Source organism: Melospiza georgiana, chromosome 27 (assembly GCF_028018845.1).
Source record: "Melospiza georgiana isolate bMelGeo1 chromosome 27, bMelGeo1.pri, whole genome shotgun sequence".
NCBI lineage: Eukaryota > Metazoa > Chordata > Aves > Passeriformes > Passerellidae > Melospiza > Melospiza georgiana.
This window is the reverse complement of record NC_080456.1, coordinates 3,555,398-3,581,444: the sequence shown is the minus strand read 5'-3', so window position 1 is coordinate 3,581,444 and position 26,047 is coordinate 3,555,398. Positions and strand designations below refer to the sequence as shown.

The following is a 26,047-nucleotide window of genomic DNA, read 5'->3' as shown; positions in this document are numbered from 1 at the left end:
GCAACTAACTGCTTTAAGAAAATTAATTATCCAGTGTTTTAATACTTGCAGGATGCAAATTATAGGTTGGACTTGATCTAAAAGATCTTAATTCAGGGATTTCCTGCCTCAGATCAATAACCTCTTTTAAAAATCCACCCAGACCCCAAATATTTAAAATATTTAAACAGCACCTGGCTCCAAACCCCTTTTCCCACTACAATACCCACCTGGATCACGCTCAGTTCAGCACCAATTACCTGCATTTAGGGTTTTGTTATCCTTTTATTTTCACTGGTACAAACAAGCAAAGGCAGAGACAGTGTGATGCCCATTAAATAGTTTTTATTCTTTAGGACATGAATTGCATTCCCACTCATTTACAGTACTGTAAAGTGCAATGGTTTTCATCACCTCCCACCTGCGCGCACACTTTCAAGTATTTAAAATGCCCAGAAAAACAAAAAAAAAATTGCTTTTGTTCCGTTTTTTTTTAATTTTTTTTTCTCTCTCTTTTTTTTTTTTACAGCAGCTCAGTTATGGAGTTATATTGATCTGGCAAAACAAACCCAGCTGTGCCTACAGGATTGGGTCCTTCACTCCCACCCCCGAGCTGGGGGTCTCCTCCAACACCAACTGCTATCGTGGAATGCATTTCCCCTCCAGGTCCTTAATCCACCTCCTCGATGGTGGGGCCCGAGGAGGCTCCCCCTGAGGGAGGGGCTCCACCCCCGGGGAAGCCTCCGGGCATCCCCCCGGGCATCCCCCCTGCGCTCTGGTACAGCTTGGTGATGATGGGGTTGCAAACCTTCTCCAGCTCCTTCTGCTGGTGCTCAAACTCCTCCTTCTCGGCCGTCTGCAAGACAAAGATTTAGGGAATTTAGGTGGTTTTGAGGAGGTGGTAAAAAAACAAAGCTTTAGGCTGTTTCAGGCTGTTTTCAGTAGTGCTGTCCTGCTCGTTTTTGTGTATGAATTGCCAGTTTAACAAAAGAGAGCTCAGCTGCTTCTGCTCAAGGGCACGGCCCAAGAGGGAAGCAAGGCTTCACCTGGATTACACATATCAACAACTTGGGCAGGGTTTAAGCCCCCCACCAAATCCAGGCCAGGGTTCTTGACCCCCTAAGTCTGGGCCAGGGTTTTAGCCCCCAATCTAGGCCAGGGTTTAGACCAACCCCAAATCTGGGCGAGGGTTCAGACCAACCCCAAATCTAGGCCAGGGTTTTGGCCCCCCACAAATCTGGGCCAGGTTTGACCCCACCTTAATCTGGGCCAGGGTTTTAGCCCCAAAAATCTGGTCAGGGTTTAAACCCCATCCCAATGTGGGCAGGGTTTGGCCCCACCCCAATCTGGGCCAGGGTTTAACATCCTCCCAATCGTGACCAGGGTTTAAGCCGACCTCAATCTGGGCTAGGGTGTTTTAGCCCCCTAATCCAGACCAGGGTTTTTGGCCCCCCTAATCTGGACCAGGGTTTAAAACCTCCCCAATCTGGGCAAGGTTTAAATCCCACACCCCCCCAATCTAGGTAAGGTTCAGCCCCTCAAATCCGGGCAGATTTTGGCCCCACCCCAATCTGGGCGAGGGTTTAAACCTCCCTAAATCTGGGCAGGGTTTTTAGCCCCACCCCAATCTGGGCCAGGGTTTAGCCCCCGCACCAAGCCAGGCTTGTTTTAGACACAAAATTATTCCTGCTTGCTTTGGCCCAATCTCACATTGCTCCTGAACAACCAAACATATTAAATATCCTGGGAGGCAGCCAGGGAACAGCAGGGCTTGGGAACTCCCAGGGCTGCCCAGCTGTGGTCGCTCAGACATCCAAGGAAGGAACTTGCACCATCAGCAGCCTTTCGACCTCTGGTGGAAACTACGAATGGCTTTGGAATCTGATTCATCACAGCAACCAGGGCTCCTCTCCTGCAGCCTCAACTGCCCCTGTGGAACCAAACACGGGCTCTGACAAACCTGGTTCTTGTCCAGCCAGTTGATGATCTCGTTGCATTTGTCCAGGATTTTCTGCTTGTCGTCGTCAGAGATCTTGCCCTGCAGCTTCTCATCCTCCACGGTGGCTTTCATGTTGAAGGCGTAGGACTCCAGGGAGTTCTTGGAGGACACCTTGTCCCTCTGCTTCTCATCCTCTGCCTTGTACTTCTCTGCCTCCTGCACCATCCTCTCGATGTCCTCCTTGCTCAGCCGGCCTGCAGGGAGCACAAATCATGAATAAGGACTTCACTTTTTAGGGAATGAGTTCAAATTCTCAAACATTTTAATTTACATTTTGGGGAGGCAGAAGAACCCCAGAACAAGTCCTCTTAATAAAAAAATTGAATACTATAATTTAAAGCCTCACACAGATAGAAATCAGACTACAGCCAATTTCTGGTTAAAACAACAAGCAGAGCTTGACAAACCCGTTTTTAAAGCTCCCCCACCCTCAGGACAGCAGATCCTTACCCTTGTCATTGGTGATGGTGATCTTGTTTTCCTTGCCAGTGCTCTTGTCCACAGCAGACACGTTCAGGATGCCATTGGCATCGATGTCAAAGGTGACCTCGATCTGAGGGACCCCTCTGGGAGCAGGGGGAATGCCAGTCAGCTCAAACTTGCCCAGCAAGTTGTTGTCCTTAGTCATAGCACGTTCTCCTTCATACACCTAAGGACAAAAACCACCAATTATGTCATTAAAGCGATAATGGGTTAATTAATTGTTGTCCTGAAGGGATGTGGTCGCTCAGACATCCAAGGAAGGAACTTGCACCAACACCAGTCTTGCGACTTCTGGTGGAAACTACGAATGGCTTTGGAGTCACTTTCATCACAGCAACCAGGGATTGACAAACAAACTACAGGGATTCACCACCTCTGGCCTACAATTATTGAGGGGTTAACCAGTCAAAGCACTGACAGGGTGCTGCTGTCATCCCAGGGCTCTCTGCTCACCTGGATCAGCACCCCGGGCTGGTTGTCAGAGTAAGTTGTGAAGGTCTGGGTCTGCTTGGTGGGGATGGTGGTGTTGCGCTTGATCAGGACCGTCATGACCCCTCCAGCTGTCTCAATGCCCAGCGACAGCGGAGTCACATCCAGCAGCAGCAGGTCCTGCACGTTCTCAGACTTGTCTCCAGACAGGATGGCAGCCTGCACAGCTGAGGGGAGAGAGGAACAGCATTAAATCCCCTGCAAAACACCCCCTGATGCACAGGGCTGCACTAAAACATCCCCAAGGAGCTGTGCTGGCGCACAAGGCTGCACCAAACCCCTGCAGAACATCCCCTGGGAGCTGTGCTGCTAACACAGGGCCCCTGCAAAACATCCCCTGGGAGCTGTGCTGATAACACAGGCTCCATTAAACCTTGCAGAACACCCTGTGTGAGCTGTGCTGGTAACACAGGCCTGCATTAAACCATGCAGAACACCCCCTGGGAGCTGTGCTGATGCACAGGGCTGCATTAAACCCCTGCAAAACACCTGTGAGCTGTGCTGATGCACAGGGCCCCTGCAGAACATCCCCTGGGAGCTGTGCTGACGCACAGGGCTCGCTCAGACATCCAAGGAAGGAACTTGCACCATCACAAGCCTTTCGACCTCCGGTGGAAACTACGAATGGCTTTGGAATCTGATTCATCATTGCAAGTCCAAGGGGATCTCCTGCAGGATTGAGATGGAAAACCAAGGGCCTACACCTAAAGAGCTACAGAGTGAGTGATCACTTACCTGCCCCATACGCCACGGCCTCGTCAGGGTTGATGCTCTTGTTGAGCTCCTTGCCGTTGAAGAAGTCCTGCAGCAGCTTCTGGATCTTGGGGATGCGCGTGGAGCCGCCGACCAGCACGATGTCGTGGATCTGCGACTTGTCCAGCTTGGCGTCCCTCAGCGCCTTCTCCACGGGGTCCAGGGTGCCCCTGAAGAGGTCGGCGTTGAGCTCCTCGAAGCGAGCCCTGGTGATGGAGGTGTAGAAGTCGATGCCCTCGTAGAGGGAGTCGATCTCGATGCTGGCCTGCGTGGAGGAGGAGAGCGTGCGCTTGGCGCGCTCGCAGGCGGTGCGCAGGCGGCGCACGGCGCGCTTGTTCTCGCTGATGTCCTTCTTGTGCTTGCGCTTGAACTCGGCGATGAAGTGGTTCACCATGCGGTTGTCAAAGTCCTCCCCGCCCAGGTGCGTGTCCCCCGCCGTGGATTTCACCTCGAAGATGCCGTCCTCGATGGTCAGGATGGACACGTCGAAGGTGCCGCCGCCCAGGTCGAAGATGAGAACGTTTCTCTCGGCACCGACCTGCAGAAAACGTTAAAAAAAAACACTTTCAGTACTCAACTCCTACTTGAAATACTGATACTTCTTGATATTTTTAAATACTGATACTTGAAATACTCCTACTTGAAATACTGATACTGAAATTCCTGCACTCTAACACCTTCCTCACTGGCCACAGTGATCCTGTGGCAGTGTTAGCAGTCCCAGGAAGAGGTAAAAGAATCTTGACTCCATGTTTTAGAAGCCTGATTCATTATTTTATGATATACTTATTATTTTACAATATGTACAATATACATCATAAAATGTTATATATATTGTTTTTTATATATTTTATGATCCATAAGTTAAGATCTGTAAGACCTTATAGATGATATTTTTTTTAAATATTTTATCTTATATATATATTATATATATTACTTTATGATCGATATGATATTTTAAGATCTATAAGGCAAGACCTATAAGATCTTATAGATGATATTCTATTTTAAATATTTTTGTTTCATATGTTACATATATTATTTTATGATCTATATTATATTTTATGTTCTATAATATCTCTAAAACCTTATAGATGATATTTTAAATATTTTTATTTTATATATGTTATATATATTACTTTATTATCTATATGATATTTTATGATCTATAATTTATAGATCTATAAGACCTTATTGATTACATTTTTTAAATAAAATATTTGTTTTATATATGTTATATATAATTTTATGATCGATAAGTTATAGATCTATAAGACCTTATAGATGATATTTTTTAAGAAAATATTTATGTTTTATATATGTTATATGTATTATTTTATGATCTGTATTTTATGATCTGTAAGTTAAGATCTGTAAGACCTTATAGATGATGTATTTTAAATAAAATTATTTATTTTATATGTATGTTATATATATATTTTAGGAGCTATAAGTCAAGATCTATAAGACCTTATAGATGATATTTTATTTTAAATAAAATATTTTATTTTCTATATACATTATGGCCAATATGATATTTTATGATCTGTAAGGCAAAATCTGTAAGATCTTCTAGACGATATTTTATTTTAAAACGATATATTAAAACTATACTAAAACAATAAAGAAATTATTTCATCAGAAAGCTAGCAAGGAATAAAAAGCAGTGATTTTATTTTATCATCTTGTGGCTGACCAGAGTCTGCGCAGTGTAATCCCCACTCAGGTGTGCAATGCACACTCCACCCTGCTGGGCTGTGATTGCCCATTTATTAAAAACAACCACATCAGACTGCTCAAAAATCCACATCATGCATTCCACAGCAGCAGACAATTATTGTAAACATTTCCTTTCTGAGGCCTTTAAGCTTTCTCAGAAGATCTTAGCAAAGTGACTGTTGATAAAAAACGAGCCCTGCCTACCTTCTTGTCCAGCCCGTAGGCAATGGCGGCTGCCGTGGGCTCGTTGATGATTCTCAGCACGTTGAGCCCTGCAATGGTTCCGGCATCTTTGGTGGCCTGGCGCTGCGAGTCGTTGAAATAGGCTGGGACAGTGACCACAGCATTGGTGACAGTCTGCAAACAAACACAGCCAACAGCTCAGTCAGGCTGGAAATCCTCACACAACTCCTCATCGCATCCCACTGCAGCCCCAGGCTCACCTTTCCCAGATAGGCCTCTGCAATTTCCTTCATTTTGGTTAAAACCATGGAGGAGATTTCCTCGGGGTAGAAACTCTTGGTCTCGCCTTTGTACTCCACCTGCACCTTGGGTCTGCCAGCATCGTTCACCACAGTGAAGGGCCAGTGCTTCATGTCAGACTGCACCACCGAGTCATCGAACCTGCGCCCAATCAACCGCTTGGCATCTGAAAAATATCACTTCAATCTATTAATAATGGTCATTTTTAATTAAAAACCTAAAACTCGTACTGAAAATGCACAAAATCCTACCTCACCATCCTTAACGTTATTATTGCCCTGTTACGACTCAGATACAAACACTCAATTTCCTCTCTTTTATATGCATAAATGCGGTGCTATTACTTCTAAAATATTGCAAATGCTGAGCCATAAACCAAGTTGAAAAAACTGGTTAAGATTACCCAAGACTGACTACCCTGAAAAACCTACTACAGAGCAAATAAATTCTGGCTTGTAATATCACTTCATTCAGGTTAGAAGCAATTTAAATATGTAACTTCAATGAAAAAGCCTTTATATGCCTAAATGCATTGCTATCACCTCTAAAATATTGCAAACACTGAGCCATAAACCAGGTTGAGGCAACAGGTTGAGATTACCCAAGACTGACTACCCTGAAAAATCCACTACAGAGCAAGTATTATCCCTACCGCTAATAAATTCTGGCTTGTAATATCACAACTTTATTCAGGTTAGAAGTAATTTAAGTATGTATCTTCAATGAAAAAGCTTTTATATGCCTATATCCATTGCTATCACCTCTAAAACATTGCAAATGCTGAGCCATAAACCAGGTTGAGGCAACAGGTTGAGATTACCCAAGACTGACTACCCTCAAAAACCTTCTACAGGGCAAATATTATCCCTACCTCTAATAAATTCTGGCTTGTAATATCACAACTTTATTCAGATTAGAAGTAATTTAAATATATAACTTCAATGGAAAAGCTTTTATATGCCTAAATCCGTTGCTATCACCTCCAAAATATTGCAAATGCTGAGCCATAAACCAGGTTGAGGCAACAGGTTGATACAACTGGTTAAGATTACCCAAGACTGACTACCCTCAAAAACCTACTACAGAACAAATATTTTCCCTACCTCTAATAAATTCTGGCTTGTAATACCACAACTTTATTCAGGTTAGAAGCAATTTAAGTATATAGCTTCAATGAGAAAAAGCTTTAGCCTCACTTTGTAATTCACTAAAAATATGAATTGTTTTTCCATGTTTTTTTTTTTTTCCTCAGGAAAAAATTCTCTTTAATCACTAATTAATGTGCCAATCCTGCAGGCTCACCAAAGACTGTGTTGGTTGGGTTCATGGCCACCTGGTTCTTGGCAGCATCACCGATGAGCCGCTCTGTGTCTGTGAAGGCCACGTAGCTGGGCGTGGTGCGGTTGCCCTGGTCGTTGGCAATGATCTCCACCTTGCCATGCTGGAACACGCCAACACAGGAATAGGTGGTGCCAAGATCGATCCCGACAGCTGGTCCCTTCGACATCTTGTCTGAAAAAACGGGAAAAATAAGATTAATATATTTAAAAGTCATGATGTAGCTTGATGAGAGAAACTGCGGTGTTTTTTGTTTTTTTTTTTTTTAATGTTGAAGGGCAAAAAACTGTGTTTGGTCTTTTTTTAATGTTTAAGGGCAGGGTAGATGGGGCTGAAATAAAAGCAAAAAATAGGAATATTTTAGTTAAAAGTGAAGCTGATATAGCTTCCATAAAAAAACTTTGGAATTTTTGTTCTTTAATGTTAAAGGGCAGGCTGGTGAGGCTGGGAGCAGCCTGTTCCAGTGGATTGTGTCCCATTTTAAGGGATGTAACCCGATCCGTTCCCGCCTGACCGGGAATTCCAGCCCCGTTATCCCACGTGGGCCCAGCCCCGCACCCCGCTGCACTCCCCGCCTCCGCCGCTTGGCGTCCCCCGCACCACGTGGCGAGAAACTCCAACTCCCAGCGCGCCCCGCGCCACCCGCGCAACGTGACGCAAACAAGGGGCGTGTCCAAAGGATGCCGGGAAATGGAGTCCCCGCCGGGCGGGCCGCGTGTGCCAGCACAGCCGCAGCCCCGTGCGGCACCGACCCCCCCCCCCCCCCTTGGAGCCGTCCCCTCCGGATCCCACACGTGGCCGTTCGCCACCCCCGGGCACTGCAGCACCCGCTGGGCCCCGGCACCGCCCCAGGCCGCCCCCCAGCGAGGTAAGATGGGCGCTGCGGCTCCCCGAGCCCTCCCCTGTTCTCCCCTCCCCCGTCTCAGCAGAATCTAAAAGGAGCCGGGCGGGGGGGGAGGGAAAGAAAGCGGAGTTCCCGCTCCTCCCCCTGCCGCGGCAGACCGCATTAAAATGAATGTGGAAACACCGAGATTAAAAAATAAAAAAAAAAGCACCCCAGCGGCCCTAAATAGGTCAGTAGTCGCTATTCCCTCTTATCCCCGCAGCACAACGGTTCTTGAGGCCACAGAATCACCCGAAAGGGCCCTGCGCCTTTTCCAGGCCACCCCAAAGCCGCCCCCAGCACCCGCCCTACGCCATCCCAAGGCAGCCGCGTCCCAGCCCGCCCCTCCCGTGCCGCGTGTGCTCCCCCAGCCCCGTTACCCGCAGTCCGGCCCGGTTTCTCGTTCACACACTGGGCAGCCTCCCAGCTCAGCTCCGGCTCGCTCAATGCCCCGCGACCGCCGCGCCGCCCTTTTATACCCGCCCAGAACCTTCCAGAAGGCCACGCCTCCCTCGCACAGCTCTGACCAATCAGCGCGTGGATCCCGCCCCTCTGCCGGCCAGTGATTGGTTCGTGCCGTGCGTGACGCGTGCCGGAAGGGGGCGTTGCGCGCCGGCCGGCCCCGCGTTCTCGAACCTTCATGCGCTTTCCCCGCGCCCCCCCAAACCCCGCGGTGGGCGCGCCTTTCTTCGCGCTTTGACCAATCAGAGCCCGCACTGCTGGTGACGACACGAGCGGAGGGCGTGGCGCGGGGAGCTGGCGGGCTTTTCATCCAATCGCCGTGCAGCGCGCCAGGTCCTTATTTGCATATTTCGCAATGGGGCGGGAGGGGCCAATCAGCGCGCGGGAATGGCGGGTGATTTGCATAGAGGGCGGTGGGGAAGGAGAGCGGCGGGGAAGGGGAAGCGCAAGATGGCGGCGCCATGAGGGGCGAGCCTGGGCGCAGCCCCGGGGATGCCCCCGTGCCCGCCGGGATCGCTCCTTCCCCTCAGGAGCGGCGGCGTTCCCCGATCTCACACCCGCAGCCATCGCCGGGCCTTTCCCGCAGCGTGTGCTGAGCAAATCCTCCGAGTGCAATAATCTGCATCCTCCATGTTCCCTCATGCACGGCACAGGAGCTCCCCGCTTCACCCCGCGGGCTGTTCCTCCCGCAGGAAGCCGTGTGTGGGGTGTTTTAGGCACTAGAACGGCTTATTCCACAGATAAAATACATCTCAGCATCTCCACATTTTATAATTCATCCTAAATGTTCCCATCCATCAGGAGCCTGAGTGCAGGCCCAGGACAGGCTGTCCCCCCTTGGTGTGTGGCTAACACAGCTCCTGGCATGGATTAATTTATTTATTTGTGAGGGGAACGGTGGATTTGTCTTTCCAAACAAGCTGTGGGGCTGCTGGGGGGGAAAAAAAACCAGCACTGGGAGAGAAAAGAAACAATGGGAAGGATCCCACTGATTGATGAATGGAAATGATATTTGCTTTTATAAATAAACTTTAGGTTTGCTGGTAAATGAATTTGGATATTGAAAGATGAAAGAAACACTGGGGAAGAAAGATGCCTAAATTCCATAAGGATTAAAAATTAAAAGGGAGGGATATTAGAGTGGGATCTTTGGGACCAGGGAATCTGAACCTCTCAAGTTCCTCAGAAATGGGGAGAGAAGGGAAATGTGGCTGGAAATTGGGATTAAAAGGAGGCTGAGTCCTCCAAAAATTGGAGAGACTCCAGGGGATGCCCCATGGCCTCTGCCTTTACTGGAATAAAGCCAGAAAAGACTCCTCTGTCTCCTTTTTGTACATAAACCTCTGGTGTTTGTGGATAGATTTTCCTAACATTTGGGAAGGGAAATGGTGGAAAAACGGGGGTTTTTGGTGTCCCCGGGGGTGAGGGGAGCGGGGCAGAGGTCGGGAATCACCTGAGGTCACGCTCAGGGCTGTGGCTGCATCCAAAGTTTACAGGGAATAAAGGCCAGGGAGGCTCTGCGAGCAGGGAAAGCAAACACCGAGTCCTGGCCAGGCTCTGGGAAAACAAAACTGGGAGGAGCAGCTGCTCACTTTTCATAGGTTAGCAAGGTTTATTAAACCTTATCAAAAATACAGCACGAGACTGAATCGAGAAAAAAGGTTACCTTTTCTGAACAGAGAAAAAAGGTGCCAGGAGCAAAAGATTTTTCCTGCCACGTGCTCAGCCCCCTCACAATGGAGGTTTTCCCCTTTTTTAACCCTTTAACCCCTCCCAAAGTTATGTCCATTAACCCCTTCTTTGCTGTCCAGGGGGGATCTCTTCCTCAAAAGGGGTAAAGAAGAGGGAGATCTCTTTCATTTAAAGGGGTGAAAGCGGCACATGAAAAAGCATTTCAGGTTCTCCCAGGCTGACTTTAGAACATTTAGTAACACTTAAAACACTTAAAAATCCAGCACAGGAGCAGATCCGTCAGCCTGTTCCTTGCGTGTGTCTGTGACAATTCCTGTGTGCAAGCCACATCCTGAGATAAGGGTGGCACCATCCCTCTTCCTGGCAGATTGGGGTGACAAAACGAGGGGATGTGACGCTGTCCCCCGGCTCAGCCCACAGTGCCAGCCCACAGTGCCAGCCCCACGCCAGAAGCAATGGTGCCGCTGGTGCCCTGCCAGTTTGTGGCTCCTGCTGTTGCTCAGGGCTCAAAGCCGAGCTGGGGTTTTGGGGTGGCGCCCAAGGGAAGGGTTTGGAGCTGGAATTGGGGTGCAGAAGGTTGAGGGCAGGGCAGGGGAAGGGGCTCTGTGTCGTGGAGCAGCAGCTGTGCCTCCTGAGGTGAGGGCAGGCACGCCTGGCCAGGTGAGGTGTGCAAAGAACGCTGCGCCCTGTCCAGAGTACAGCCTGCTGCTCCAGGGTTACTCCAGAGGTGCTCCTCAGTGTAATTCTCACCGAGGTGTGCAAAGAAGGCTACATCATGTGCAGAGTACTGTCTGCTGTGCTGTGCTGCTCCAGGGTTACTCCAGAGATGCTCCTCAGTGTAATTCTCACTGAGGTGTGCAAAGAAGGTTACATCATGTGCAGAGTACGGCCTGCTGTGCTGCTCCAGGGTTACTCCAGAGGTGCTCCTCAGTGTAACTCCCACTGAACAAAGTGGTAAAATGTGCAAAGCACACTACACCATGTCCAGAGTACAGGCTGCTCTGCTGTTCTGCTCCAGGGTTGCTCCAGAGATGCTCCTCAGTGTAAGTCCCACTGAGGTGTGCAATTCACACTCTACCCTGTCCAGAGTACAGCCTGCTCTGCTCCAAAGTTACTCCAGAGATGCTCCTCAGTGTAATTCCCACTGACGTGTGCAAAGCACTCTCCACCATGTCCAGAGTACAGCCTGCTGTGCTGTCCTGCTCCAGGGTTACTCCAGAGATGCTCCTCAGTGTAACTCCCACTGAGCAAAGTGGTAAAATGTGCAAAGCACACTGCACCATGTCCAGGCTGCTGTGCTGCTCTACTCCAAGGTTACTCCAGAGATGCTCCTGAACGTAATTCCCACTGAGCAAAGTGGTAAAGGCGTGCAAAGCACACTGCAGCATGTCCAGAGTACAGCCTGCTCTGCTGTCCTGCTCCAGGGTTACTCCAGAGATGCTCCTCAGTGTAATTCCCACCGAGCCCACCTCGGCACCCTTGCCGTTCGCCTTTGGGGCGCTTTTTTGGGGTTGATTTTTTTTAAAGCCCGGGCAGAATGACGGCAGCAGCCGAGAATAGCAGCTGGGGATGCCACGGTGACATTTCCGTGTGCGGGCACTCGGAGCGAGGCGAGGCAGCGAAATGGGTGAGTCAGTGCAGGGAGGAGGGCGCTTCGCAAATGAATCACCCGTCAGAAATTAGAGGCTGTTCCACTGGACAAAAGGAGCTCGTTTGCTTGATATCACATCAATTAAAGCTTGGCAGGATTCGCTATTTGGTTTTTTTAGTGTGGAGTTGTTTTCTGTTTTGTTTTTTTTTTTTTTTTTTTAATTATGGATTGAAACGTTATTTTGGGGAGTGAATTTAGAGTATTAGGGATCCAGCACCGCTTCTCCTTTCAGCGTTTCAAACAGAACTGGGAGGAGAAGGGAGATTATCAAAGGCATTCCTGCTGCTCACCACAGCAGCATTTATTTATATAACAGATCCGCTGGAGTTTGAAAATCACAGATTTGCAAGGCCCTCCCTTCCCTTTCCCATGGGCTTCCCCCCTCTCAGCGTGTCCGGGTTAAAAATAATCCTAAATTCCTGATCCTGTACAGAAATCTGCAACTGCACACCCAAATCCCTGATCCTCTACAAAACTCTGCAACTGCACACCCAAATTCCTGATCCTGCACAAAACTCTGTAACTGCAATTTCTGATCCTGTACAGAAATCTGGAACTGCAGACCCAAATTCCTGATCCTGTACAGAAATCTGCAACTGCACACCCAAATCCCTGATCCTGTACAAAACTGCAATTTCACACCCAAATTCCTGATCCTGTACAGAAATCTGGAACTGCAGACCCAAATTCCCGATCCTGTACAGAAATCTGGAACTGCACACCCAAATTCCTGATCCTGTACAAAAATCTGCAATTTCACACCCAAATTCCTGATCCTGTACAAAAATCTGCAATTTCACACCCAAATTCCTGATCCTGTACAAAAATCTGCAATTTCACACCCAAATTCCCGATCCTCTATCAGACTCTGTCACTGCACAGCTCCTCTCTGAACTAACCGGGGTTTTTAATGTCACCAACTCCCGGAGCAGGAGCAGCGTTTGCGCTTGAGTTAAGGACAGACAGGCCCCACCTGTGAGACCGCTGTGTTGTCACCCTCTGTTGTTTTAAACGCCGATGATGTCGCAATTTTTGCTCCCGCATTTCAGCCTGGAGGATTGTTGATGTCCGGACACCTCTGCAAACACCCTGAGGGGGAGAGGAGGCTGAGAGAAACCGAGAGCCCAGCGCCTTTATCTGCAATAAATCCACCCCAAATCCGGCTGCCTGGGTTGCCTGAGCTGCCTGCAGGGGTTTGTCTGCAGGGATTGGGCACAGCTCAGGATTCAGGGACTGGGCACAGCTCAGCTTTCAGGGATCTGGGCACAGCTCAGGATTCAGGGATCTGGGCACAGCTCAGGATTCAGGGATCTGGGCACAGCTCAGGTTTCAGGGATTGAGCACAGCTCAGGATTCAGGGATCTGGGCACAGCTCAGGTTTCAGGGATTGGGCACAGCTCAGGTTTGTCTGCAGGGATCTGGGCACAGCTCAGGATTCAGGGATTTGGCACAGCTCAGCTTTCAGGGATTGGGCACAGCTCAGGTTTCAGGGATCTGGGCACAGCTCAGGTTTATCTGCAGGGATTGGGCACAGCTCAGGTTTCAGGGATCTGGGCACAGCTCAGGTTTGTCTGCAGGGATCTGGGCACAGCTCAGGTTTGTCTGCAGGGATTGGGCACAGCTCAGGTTTCAGGGATCTGGGCACAGCTCAGGTTTGTCTGCAGGGATCTGGGCACAGCTCAGGATTCAGGGATTGGGCACAGCTCAGGATTCAGGGATCTGGGCACAGCTCAGGTTTCAGGGATTAGGCACAGCTCAAGGTTTCAGGGATTGGGCACAGCTCAGGTTTGTCTGCAGCGATCTGGGCACAGCTCAGGTTTGTCTGCAGCGATCTGGGCACAGCTCAGGTTTCAGGGATTGAGCACAGCTCAGGTTTATCTGCAGGGATTGGGCACAGCTCAGGTTTCAGGGATTGAGCACAGCTCAGGATTCAGGGATCTGGGCACAGCTCAGGTTTGTCTGCAGGGATCTGGGCACAGCTCAGGTTTATCTGCAGGGATTGGGCACAGCTCAGCTTTCAGGGATCTGGGCACAGCTCAGGTTTCAGGGATTGGGCACAGCTCAAGGTTTGCTGCTCACCCAGAGCCCACGAGGAGAGCCGGGCACGTGGGCTGCTCCAGCAGGGAGGTCACAGCAGGGCCAGGGTGAAGCTCCAGGGGTTGTTGTGCTGGAATTGTTCATTCACCAGGTTGGCCTTCAGCACCTGCATCCCCAGCCAAAAATATCCCAGAACCCCAAATATCCCAAATTTACCCAGATATCTGGGGTTTATCCTCAAATAAAACCACATTTCCCTCCATGCATCACCCCAGATATCGCCAGATAAACCCACATTTGCCTCTGTATCACCTCAGATATCCCCAAATATCGGGAGGTTATCCCCCCAAAAAAACCATATATGCATCACCCCAGATATCCCGAAATATTTGGGATTTACCCCCAAATAAAACCACATTTCCCTCCATAAATCACCCCAGATGTCCCCAAATATCTAGAGTTTATCCCAAATAAAACTACATTTGCCTCCATGCATCACCCCACATATCCCCAAATATTTGGGGTTTATCCCAAATAAAACCACATTTCCCTCCATAAATCAGCCCAGATATCCCCAAATAAAACAACATTTCCCTCCTTGCATCACCCCAGATATACCCAAATATTGGGGGTTTATCCCAAAAAAAACCACATTTGCCTCCATGCATCACCCCAAATATTTGGGGTTTATCCCAAATAAAACCACATTTCCCTGCATGCATCACCCCAGATATCCCCAAATATTTCGGGTTTATCCCCGCATAAAACCACACTGGCCTCCATAAATCAGCCCAGATATCCCCAAATATTTGGAATTTATCCCCAAATAAAACCACATTTCCCTCCGTGCATCACCCAGGGTTTCACATCTTTTGTGAAATGTCACCTAATTTAAGGCTGAAAAATACCCAGGGAAAATTCCCCACGCTCCCCATGCAAATGTGCACGCACAGGCCTGCTGAGCTTAGATTAAAAATGATATTTTTAACTCCAGCCTTTCTTTTTTTTCCCCCCTTTGGATTCAGCTTGGCAGCACAAAACCCATCACAGCCCAGGAAATGGAACGAGTTGAGTTGAGCTGCAGCACTTCATCTGCAGCACCTTTATTTATAAAACAACCAACCAAAAAAAAAATATTTATTAATAAATCATTGATTCCAAGTGAATCAATAATAAATATCTGCTTTCCTCTGAGTTGTTCAGACACAGTACAAGTACACCAATCACAGCAGAGGTGGAAGCTGCTGAGAAACAAGAAGCTACATAACATGGTAGGCATTTAATCACACAATTCGTTAATTAATTAATAGCTGGTAAATGACAGTAAATGCTTTAATACACTATTTTACAAAGCAAGGTTTGGCTTGTTTGCTTCCCTCGTGCCACTCCTGGTGGGCTGGGGCTTGGAAAATTGGAATCCTTTGGGATGATCCCTTTGTGCTGCTCCCTTTGGGGAGGAACTTTTCCCTTTTCCCTGGGGGTCACTGATGAGGGCTGAGGCAACAGCAAAAACCCAGTGAGACAGCTCAAAAGTCGAGCAAATAGTAAAGCAAGAGTAGCTTTGGGGGCATTGAGTAGATTGGGGGGCAGGAGTAAATTTAAGGGCATTTTATGTTAATTTTTCACCCTTTATTCAGGGGCAATAGTAGATTTAAGGGCATTTTGTGTTTAATCTTTCACCCATTAGATTGGGGGGACAATAGTAAATTTAAGGGCATTTTGTGTTAATTTTTCCCCCTTTATACTGGGGGGCAATAGTAAATTTAAGAGCATTTTATGTTAATTTTTCACCCTTTAGATTCAGGGCCAATAGTAAATTTAAGGGGATTTTGTGTTAATTTTTCACCCTTTATTCAGGGGCAATAGTAGATTTCAGGGCATTTTGTGTTTAATCTTTCACCCATTAGATTGGGGGGGCAATAGTAAATTTAAGGGGATTTTGGGTTAAATTTTCACCCTTTAGGTTGGGGGGCAAGAGTAGATTTAAGGGCATTTTATTTATATTTTTCACTCTTCAGATTGGGGGGGCAATAGTAAATTTAAGGGCATTTTATGTTAATTTTTCACACAAAATATTTAATGCTATAAAAAGAACAGAAATAGCCTGAGCACCCTAAGGATGCTGCTAAAATTGGGGGGCAATAATTTCCTGAGGGCATCTCCTGAGGGGAAACACCCAGAGAATCCCTGCTGGCTCTCTGTGCTCAGGGTGAGCATCCTCAGGTGTCCCCTTGTTGGCAGAGTGACCAAATTATTCTTAAAAAGGCAAAAAGCCCAAAAATTTGGTACAAAGACACCTCGTAGGAAATTTTGGACTTCACCTCAGAGCTGGGGCTGGGTGGAGAGAGGCCGAGAGATCTGGCCTGGGTAATTCACTGGGAAAAGAAGAGAACAGAAAGATATCTAGGAAAAGAAGAGAACTAGAAAAAGAAGAGAACTAGAAAAAGAAAACAATTAGAAAAAGAGGAGAACTAGAAAAAGAAGAGAACTAGAAAAAGAAGAGAACTAGAAAAACAAAACAACCAGAAAAAGAAGAGATCTAGAAAAGGAAGGGTACCCCCTTTTGTGTCGTGTTTTATCAGGAGCACAAACCTCTCGCCCTTGGCTCGGTTTTTCTCTGTAAGAATTTTGTTATTTTGCCTTTTATTAAGCCTTTTTCTGTTTCCAACCCTACCTCAGGAGCCATCCTGCTGATTTGATGCTGTTTGGGGTAGCTGGGCTATCTCAGGTGTGAAAGCTCATAAATCCTGCTTTGAGGAGAAACCATCACTGAGGCGCAGCAAGGAGATTTTCAGCACAGGGAATGTCCAGCGCAGTGAGCACCCACAGAGGAACCCACAGGCTCCTTTCACCATCCTCTGCCTCCTTTTGGGATTTCCCCAGCTCTGGAATGGCTCAGGGGTGCTTTGGAGCCCCTCAACCTTCATGGCTCGGGATGAAACCAACTGCAGAGCAATCCCTGACCCTCAGAGCTGCTGCTCCCCACCCTGCTGGATCCAGGATGGAACGACAGAGAATCCACCCCCATGGCAGGAGCAGATTGTCAAACACCTCATGCCAGCTCTCCTTTATTAAAGCTGGGATTGTTTTCCCTGCACAGCAGCAGGAATTTGGCCTGGCAAGGGTTAAATCTGGGCTGGGGAAAGCAGTGGGATTTTGAGTGAGTGCTCCTAGGAAAGGGAGTTCTCACATGGTGTGGGGCAAGTTTGGAAACTCTTTGTCATGTGGAAATGAAGGCTTGGCTTTGATCAGGTTGGCAAAGAAGTCAAGTAAAGAAATTAGAAATTCTGGGTCTGGGAAGAGGAGAACAATGACAATCCTGGAGAAAGAATTTCAGATCTGTGGTTCTTCTGTGCTCAGCCATCTTCTGTAGGCTCTTTCCACGAATTGGAGAAACCCTTTCCCTCCCTCCAGTGGGGGAAAAAAACCCAAACCCCCTCATTTTCAAAACAGAAAATCACCAGTCTGGGGATACAGGAATCTGGAACCCACAAGCTCAGTGCCTTGTGTGCAGCAGTGCTCAGAGCCAAGTCCTTCAGAGGAAAAATCAGCGACAGAATTCTGCACCTGCCCCTCCCTCCATCCTTCCCCAGCTTCATATTCCGTGCAAATGCTTAACCTGGTTGCTCACAAAAAAAAAAAAAAAATTTTTTTACAATTCTTGCCATTTTTTTAAGAGTCTTGCTGAAGGTTTGAGCCTCAGCCCTGGCCCATGGCTGATCCTTTGATTTCCACTTTAGTTACATTTGGTGCAGGAGTGGGAGAGCTCACACACGATGTCCTGGTGGTGGGAGCAGCGTTTTGTGCCCGCTCACCTGTCCCAGGTGTGTTTTCCTCTGCCAGGGAACCCTCCAGGCCTTCCCTGGCCTCAGCTGGGCAGTGCTGCTCCCCCAGCTTGGGGAAGAACTTTCCAGAAGGCTTCTCCAGCACCAGCCTGGCCAGTTCTCCAGCTGGCAGTGGCCGGGAGCTCTTCCCAAGGCTCCGTCCAGGCTTTTTGGTGCCTCCCCAGGTGGGCAGGGCTGGGTTCAGTGCCCGCTTCTCTCTCTAAGGCTCAGAGTCAGCTCCTGGCCCCAGGTTTGTTCTGGCAATTGAAGCACCTCTGTTTTCTGGGCAGGAAAAGTTCTTTCCTTTTAGGAGAGTTCAGTTCAGACCCCTCAGTGCTGCATCTCGTGTCCTTTGGGAGTGACCCTTACTTTCTGTTTTAGCTACAGCTGCAGGATGTCGCTGAATGCAGGGAATGGGAAGCACCTGGCTGGACACCCTCAGCCTCAAAACAACACAATCTTCAAGAAACTTCTCCCAAACCAGTCTGGGAGACTTCTCCCTCCCCACAAAACCTCTCTGGAATATTATGCATCTTTTTGTTGATCCCTTTTAAAAAATCCTGAGGCTTGGCTTCTTTTCGCTCACACAGTTCACTCGACAGCACGGCTTTGCTACCATAGGGGTTTAATGCTCATTTTTAAAGGGAAAAAAACCAACCAAAAAAAAAAAAGATAATTTAAAAAGAAGCTCCCTTTTCCCTCCAATAAATCTTTCTTGAATCTTTCTGTATCAGAATCAGAGGGCATTTTTACCACTCACACAGTTTCACTTGACAGCACAGCTTTGCTGCCGTAGGTTTTTAATGCTCAGTGTTCCATTTTCAAAGGGAAAAACCAACAAAAATAAAAAGATAATTTAAAAAGAAGCTCCCTTTTCCCTCCAATAATTTTTTCTTAAATCTTTCTGTATCAGAATCAGAGGGTTGGCTTCTTTCCGCTCACACAGTTTCACTTGACAGCTCAGTTTTGCTGTCATAGGGTTTTAACGCTCAATGGTCCATTTTCAAAGGAAAGAAAAAACAACAAAACAAAAAAGATAATTTAAAAAGAAGCTCATTTTCCCCTCCAATAAATATTTCTTATATTCTTTTTTAAATCTTTCTGTATCAGAATCAGAGGTTTGCCTTCTTTTCATTCACACAGTTTCACTCAACAGCACGGCTTTGCTACCATAGGTGTTTAATGCTCAGTGTTCCATTTTCAAAGGGAAAAACCAACAAAAATAAAAAGATAATTTGAAAAGAAGCTCCCTTTTCCCTTCAATAATTCTTTCTTAAAATCTTTCTTAAATCTTACTGTATCAGAATCAGAGGTTTGGCTTCTTTCCACTCATGCAGTTTCACTCGACGGCAGAGCTTTGCTGCCATAGGTTTTTAATGCTCTGTGCTCCATTTTCAAAGGGAAAAAAACCCCCAAAAATAAAAAGATAACTTAATAAGATCTTTCTTAGGTCTTTCTGTATCAGAATCAGAGGGATCTGAACTCAGTGATGCTCAGGAAGGAGTGGGAGCTTCTGGCGGGGTGAACAATCCCGAGTGATTGCCATGAAGCTGACCAGGAGGAGCCCGAGCTATCCTGAGCGGCCGGCGCTGTGACAATTTCGGGATTTCCAGGGTGCGGTGACAATTTTTTGGCATTTCCCTGGTACTGTGACAATTTTTGGCATTTCCCCGATGCTGCGAGGATTTTTGGCGATTCCCCGGTGCTGTGACAATTTTAGGCATTTCCCTGGTGCTGTGAGGATTTTTGGCAATTCCCCCGATGCTGTGAGGATTTTTGGCGATGCTGTGAGGATTTTTTTGGCGATTCCCCGGTGCTGTGACAATTTGGGAATGTCCCCGGTGCTGCGACAGTTCGGGAATGTCCGTGAGGAGCGGCAGGGGATGCTCTGGGGACGCTCACACGGTTTGGAAGGCGCGGCTCTGCGCGGGCACCATCGCTGGCACTGCCACCTTCACCAGGTGGTTGTACTCGGATTTTTTGGGTTCTTCCTTCCTGTCCAGCTGCCGCTGGCTGTACTGGGGTGGGGTCAGGTGAGGGGTGGCTTCTGTGGACAGAGTCCGCTGGCTGCGGGAGGCACTGTTGGCTGTGGAGCGGGTGGAGGAGGAACCCGAGCGGGAGCTGCGGGAGCCCGAAGAGGAGGAGCTGGGCTTCACCAGATGGGCCTTGGGTGCCTCGGCATCTTCCCTGCCAGGGAACAGCGCACAAAGGGTTAAACAGTGCGGGGAATGGTCCGGGAAACACTGGGGACTGATGTGGGAATGGCCGGAACGGGGGGGAGTTCTTTTCCTTCTTCTTTCCCCACTTTCCTCCCTTCTTTCCCCCTTCTTTTTCCTCTTCTTCCTCCCCTTTCCCCCCACTTTTCTCCCTTCTTTCCCCCTTCTTACCGTCCCCTTCTCTTTCATCTTCTCCCCCTTCTTTTTCCTCTTCTTCTGGGAAGAAAGAAGAGGAAAAAGAAGGGAGAAGAAGTGGGAAAAAGAAGGGGGAAAGAAGAGGGAAAAGAAGGGGGAAAGAAGAGGAGAAAGAAGAGGAAAATGAAAGGAGAAAACGGAGAAGAAAGAAGAGGGAAAAGAAGGGGGAAGAAGAGGAAACAGAAGGGGAGGGTAAGAAGGGGGAAAGAAGGGAGAAAAGCAGGGGGGGAAAAGGAGGAAGAAGAGGAAAAAGGAGGGGGAAAGAAGAGAAAAAATAAGTGGAGGGTAAGAAGGGAGAAAAGTGGGGGAAAGAGGGGAAAAAGAAGAGGAAAAAGAAGGGGGAGAAGATGAAAGAGAAGGGGAGGGTAAGAAGGGGGAAAGAAGGGAGAAAAGTGAAGGAAAGAAGGGAAAAAGAAGGGAAGGGTAAGAAGGGGGAAAGAAGGGAGAAAATTGGGATAGAAGTGGGAAAGAAGAGGAAAAAGAAAGAAAAGGAGAGGAAAAAAGGGAGAAATAAAAGGAAAAAAGAAGGAAAGAAAAGAAAAAATAAAGAGGAAAGAAGAGGAAAAAGAAGGGGGTGAAAAGGGAAGAAGAGGGGGAAATAAAGGAAAGAAAAAGAAAATAAAAAGAAAGAAAAAAGAAAGAAGGGAAGAAAACCACCCCCAAACTCTCTCAGAGCCACAACAGCCAAGCAGTTTTAACACCATAAAAGAATACGCAAATTCTTCAAAACACTGCCATCACAAACGCGAGAGAAAAAACAGTTGCTGCTAATTTGCTCAGGGAAAGAAAGGAGGAATTCATTGAATACCCTGCAAATTGTCCAAACTCGATGGATTAAACTCCCCATTGCCCCGCAGAGTGTCGGTAAATGAATTTGTGGTAAAGCCACGCTGCTCACACCCGGCTCTGTGTGTGTGTGTGTGAGAGCAAACAGCGCAGGCTGAGCCGGGAGCTCTGCAATCCGCAGCCAGAATGCCAAATGGGCTGGGCAGGAGTGCCTGGAACCGGTTCTGCCGCTCCACACACCCCCGTGGGCACCGGGAGAGGCGCCACGACCGGGTCCGGACCGAGACAGAGACACGGAGGGGGAGGATGGAACAGGCTGGGCGTGGATGCGATACCAGAGAGGCTCCAGATGGAAACAGGAAAGGGGGAGAAAACAGCGGAGACTGCCTTGGGGAAAAAGGGGGAAAAAGAGGGAAAAGAAGAGGGAAGGAGATGAAAAAGAAGGGCAAGGTAAGAAGGTGGAAAGAAAGGAGAAAAGCAGGGGAAAGAAGGGGGAAGGAGATGAAAAAGAAGGGGAGGATAAGAAGGGGGAAGGAAGGGAGAAAAATGGGGGAAAGGAAAGAGAAAAGAGAAGGGGGATGAAGAGGAAAAAGAAGGGAGAGAAGATGAAAAAGAAGGGGGAAGGAAGGGAGAAAAATGGGGGGAAGGAAGGAGAAAAGTGGCGGAAAGAAGGGAGGAAAGAGAAGGGGGATGAAGAGGAAAAAGAAGGGAGAGAAGATGAAAAAGAAGGGGAAGGTAAGAAGGGGGAAAGAAGGGAGAAAGAAGAGGAAAAATAAAGGGGAAGTAGAGGAGAAAGAAGGGGAGGGTAAGAAGGGGAAAGAAGGGATAAAAGGAGCGGAAAGAAGGGAGAAAGAAGAGGAAAAAGAAAGGGGAGGGTAAGAAGGGGGAAAATAGGGAAAAAAGCAGGAGAAAGAAGGGGGAAAGAAGAGGAAAAACAAGGGGGAAAGAAGGGAGAAATGTGAGGGAAAGAAGAGGAAAAAGAAGGGGAAGAAGAGAAAAAAGGGGAGGGTAAGAAGGGGGAAAATAGGAAGAAAAGTGGGGGAAAGAAAGGAGAAAGAAGAGGGAAAAGAATAGGGAGAAGATGAAAAAGACGGGGAGGGAAAGAAGGGAGAAAAGTGGGAGGAAAGAAAGGAGAAAAGAGGAAAAAGAATGGGGAAGAAGAGGGAGAAAAGGGGAGGGTAAGAAGTGGGGAAATAGGGAGAAAAGTGGGGGAAAGAAGAGGAAAAAGGAGAGGGTATGAGGGGGAAAGAAGGGAGGAAAGTGGGGGAAAGAAATGAGAAAGAAGAGGAAAAAGAAAGGGGAAAAGAGGAAAAAGAAGGGGGAAACCAGAGGAGAAAGAAGGAGAGGGTATAAGGGGGAAAGAAGGAATAAAAACAGGGGGAAAAGGGAGAAAGAAGAGGGAAGAAGATGAAAAATAAGAGGAGAGTAAGAAGGGGGAAAGAAGGGAGAAAAGTGGGGAAAGAAAGGAGAAAGAAGAGGAAAAAGAAGGGGGAGAAGAGGGAAAAGAAGGGGAGGGTGAGAAGGGGGAAAGAAGAGGAAGAAGAAGGGAGAAAAGCAAGAAAAAGAAGGGGGAAGGAAGAGGAAAAAGAAGGGGGAAGGAAGAGGAAAAAGAAAGGGGAAGAAGATGAACAGGAAGGGGAGAGTAAGAAGGGGAAAAGAAGGGAGAAAAGCAGGGGAAAGAAGGGAGGAAGAAGAGGAAAACAAAGGAGAAAAAGATGAAGAAGCTGAGAGGGATCAGAGCTGAGGGGATTACGGATCTCTGGCGGTGCTGAGATGTCACTCCAGGCCAGGTGGCCGCACAGAGACCTAAAGATGGCTCAGGGCTTTGTTCCTTGGAGGCAGCAGCAGCTCAGAGTCATTCCTGGAAATAGATTTTCCAGCCCTTTCCTTCCTGAGCAGTTCAGGCTGCCTTGGCTGGAGCCCAAGCTGGGCTTAGGGGATTTCAGGGGAGCAGATGAGCTCCAGGAACAGGAGTCGGCGTTCCTCGTGTTCCTGCTCCCCTCCGTGCTCATCCTGAGCTAAATCTGGGGGAACAGTTGTTCCAAAGGCTCAGAGAGGGCTCAGGGAGCGTGGCTGAACTGTGCGATAAATAGGAGCTGGAAATGAAAGGGAAAAAGGGGGAAAGAAGGGAGGAAGAAGAGGGAAAAGGGGGGGAAAAGAGGGGGGAAAGAATGGGGGAAATGGGGAAAAAAGGGTGGGGAAAGAAGGGGGAAAAGAAGGAAGGAAGAAGAAGGGAAAAAGGGGGAAAGAAGTGAGGAAGAAGGGGGAAAAGAAGGGGAAAATTGGGGAAAAGAAGGGAGGAAAGAAGGGGGAAAGAATGGGGAAAATGGGGGAAAAAAAGGTGGGGGAAAGAAAGGGTGGAAAGAAGAGGAAAAAATGAGGGAAGAAGGTGGAAAGAGGAGAAAATTAGAGAAAAGAAGGGGAAAGAGGGAGAAAAGGAAGAAAAGAGGGGAGGAAGAAGGGGAAAAAGAAGGGAGGAAGGAGGGAGGAAAGAATGGGGAAAGAATGGGGAAAATGGGGGGAAAAGGTGGGGGAAAGAAAGGGGTGGAAAGAAGAGGAAAAAATGAGGAAAGAAGGTGGTAAGAGGAGAAAATAGGAGAAAAGAAGGGGAAAGAGGGAAAAGAAGAGGGAAATGGGGGAAAGAGGGTGGGAAGAGGAGAAAAGAAGAAAGAAAGAAGGGGGAAAGAGAGAAGAAAGAATGGGGAAAGGTAGAAAGAGGAGAAAAGAAGAGGGAAAGAAGGGAGGAAAGGAGAGGAAAAGAAGAGGAAAAGAAGGTGGAAAGAGGGAGAAAATAAGGGAGAAAAGAAGGGAGGAAGAAGGGGAAAAGAGGGGGGAAATGGGGAAAAAGGTGGGGAAAGAAGGGAAGAAGAGGTGGAAAGAAGGAAGAAAAAAATTAGGAAAGAAGGTGGAAAGAGGGGAAAAGAAGGAAGGAAGAAAGAAGGGGGAAGAGGGAAGAAAGAATGTGAAAAGGTAGAAAGAGGGGAAAAGAAGAGGCAAAGAGGGGAAAGAAGGGAGGAAAGAAGGAAGAAAGAAGAGAAAAAGAAGTGGAAAGAGAGGGGAAAGAAGGGGGGAAATAAGGGAGAAAAGAAAGGGAAAAGAAGGTGGAAAGAGGGGAAAAGATGGGAGAACTGAGGGAAGAACAGTGGGAAAGAAAGGAAAGACAAAGAAAAGAAAGAAAAAAGAAATTGAAAAGAAAGAAGGAAAGGAAACCACCCCCAAACCCTCTCAGAACCACAACGGACAAGCAGCTTCGGTTCAACACCAGAAAAGAACATGCAAATGCTTCAAAAGTACCGAAATTACAAATGTGAGAGAGAACGGTCGGTTGAGGTTTGTGCTGATTTACCGGGGGAGAGGAGGGGCGGCTTTAATCTGATTTTCTGGGAAGCCTTCACAGAGATTCTCACAGTCCTGAAATTTGTCAGCGATGTTTCGCAGCGACTTAAAAAGCTTTTAGAGCAAAACCTCTGAGGACACTCAAAGCTACTTAGAGTTGGTTAAAACTGTGGTGCAAAGACGTGGGAAACGGCGGGGAGGGAGTGTGGGAGGTGGGATTACCCAAAAGGCGTTACCTGATTGTCGCAGACATTTCTTCACAGAAATCCTTTCTTTCGGATTTCTGTGTCTCCTGGAGGCCAGAGGCCTCAGAAGGGAAGGTAAACAATTATTGTCAGCTGCTGTGGAATGTAACAGGGGTTTCTTGATTGGCTCATTTCCTATGTTTATAATTAAGGGCCAATCACCAGTGCAAGCCAGGGGACTGAGACCCTGGACATAACTTTGTTATAGAATTCTTTCTATCTATTCCTAGCTTAGCCTAGCAGCTCTGCAACCCTCTCTCCTTATTCTTTTTAGCATAGTCTTAATGTATTCTATATGATATATAATATCATATATATGATATTATATATCATATATAATACATTAAGACTATGCTATATGCTATCATATATATGATATATAATATCACATATATGATATTATATATCGTATATATTATATATCATATATATGATATTATATATCATATATAATACATGAAGACTATGCTATATGCTATCATATATATGATATATAATATCATATATATGATATTATATATCAAATATATGATATTATATATCATATAGAATACATGAAGACTATGCTATATGCTATCATATATATGATATATAATATCACATATATGATATGATATATCATATAGAATACATTAAGACTATGCTATATGCTGTCATATATATGATATATAATATCATATATATGATATTATATGTAATATAGAATACATTAGGACTTTGCTATATGCTATCATATATATGATATATAATATATATATGATATTATATATCATATATATTATATATCATATATATGATATTATATATCATATATAATACATTAAGACTATGCTATATGCTGTCATATATATGATATATAATACCATGTATATGATATTATATATCATATATAATACATTAAGACTATGCTATATGCTATCGTATATATGATATATAATATCACATATATGATATTATATATCATATATAATACATTAAGACTATGCTATATGCTGTCATATATATGATATATAATATCATATATATGATATTATATATCATATATATGATACATATATAATACATTCTTCTGAATCATGAAAGAAGATTCGCCGTCTCTCTCTCACCAGCAGCGACCCACTCAGGCGCGGGAATACCTGATTTCATTGGGCGCCTCCTCTTCCTCGTATCTCTTCTTTTCTTTCCTCCTGATGGTCAGCCTCACCACGAGGAAGAGGAGGGAGAGCCCCACCGCCACTCCGCACACCGCCCCGGCGATCATGCTGATGTTTTGCGCATCTGTTGTCCAAAAAAAATAAAAAACCCCAAATTTATCGGTGAGCCCTTGGTGGCGTGGTGAGTTTTGAGTCCATGCTGCAAGTCCTCCCAGCGCTGGGAATAACGCAGGAGTTTATTTTTGAGGTGTGTCTCCACACAGAGGTTGAACCAGTTTATCTCCAGCTAAGCTGGAGCGAGGCTGTCACCTCTGCAAAGGTGA

The 26,047-nt window shown here is 46.9% G+C and overlaps 2 protein-coding genes and 3 non-coding genes across 5 annotated transcripts in view; all 5 read right to left on the bottom strand.

The window, feature by feature from the left end:
- Window positions 1–304: 304 nt before the first annotated feature.
- On the bottom strand, window positions 305–8,612 carry HSPA8 (heat shock protein family A (Hsp70) member 8). The gene is made up of 9 exons (XM_058041181.1): window positions 8,507–8,612; window positions 7,208–7,417; window positions 5,866–6,071; window positions 5,627–5,779; window positions 3,686–4,241; window positions 2,915–3,117; window positions 2,429–2,627; window positions 1,940–2,172; window positions 305–835 (listed from the first exon to the last, which is right to left on the bottom strand). Exons 2-9 carry the CDS (start codon window positions 7,410–7,412, stop codon window positions 650–652), a joined length of 1,941 nt encoding a protein of 646 aa, XP_057897164.1. The 5' UTR covers window positions 7,413–7,417; window positions 8,507–8,612; the 3' UTR covers window positions 305–649.
- On the bottom strand, window positions 1,781–1,877 carry LOC131093986 (small nucleolar RNA SNORD14). Its single transcript, XR_009115646.1, has one exon. It is a non-coding gene; the product is annotated as a small nucleolar RNA SNORD14 (small nucleolar RNA).
- LOC131093987 (small nucleolar RNA SNORD14) lies at window positions 2,702–2,798 on the bottom strand. Its single transcript, XR_009115647.1, has one exon. It is a non-coding gene; the product is annotated as a small nucleolar RNA SNORD14 (small nucleolar RNA).
- LOC131093985 (small nucleolar RNA SNORD14) lies at window positions 3,508–3,604 on the bottom strand. Its single transcript, XR_009115645.1, has one exon. It is a non-coding gene; the product is annotated as a small nucleolar RNA SNORD14 (small nucleolar RNA).
- An 11,078-nt stretch (window positions 8,613–19,690) lies between the features above and the next one.
- Window positions 19,691–26,047, bottom strand: part of CLMP (CXADR like membrane protein) — a 60,527-nt gene continuing 54,170 nt past the window's right edge. The window contains exons 6-7 of the mRNA XM_058041311.1: window positions 25,707–25,848; window positions 19,691–19,979 (exon numbers count right to left, since the gene is read on the bottom strand). Coding sequence (XP_057897294.1) covers window positions 19,691–19,979; window positions 25,707–25,848 — 431 coding nt within the window. The remainder of the gene's footprint in view (window positions 19,980–25,706; window positions 25,849–26,047) is intronic.

Bases quoted from the DNA above. Each gene is read 5' to 3' on its own strand.
- HSPA8 (XM_058041181.1), bottom strand. From the start codon at position 7,412: ATGTCGAAGGGACCAGCTGTCGGGATCGATCTTGGCACCACCTATTCC. The intron at 5,780-5,865 runs GTGAGCCTGGGG...GTTTGTTTGCAG, and splicing joins CAGAGGCCTATCTGGGAAAG to ACTGTCACCAATGCTGTGGT. The intron at 3,118-3,685 runs GTAAGTGATCAC...CTCTCCCCTCAG, and splicing joins GGCCGTGGCGTATGGGGCAG to CTGTGCAGGCTGCCATCCTG.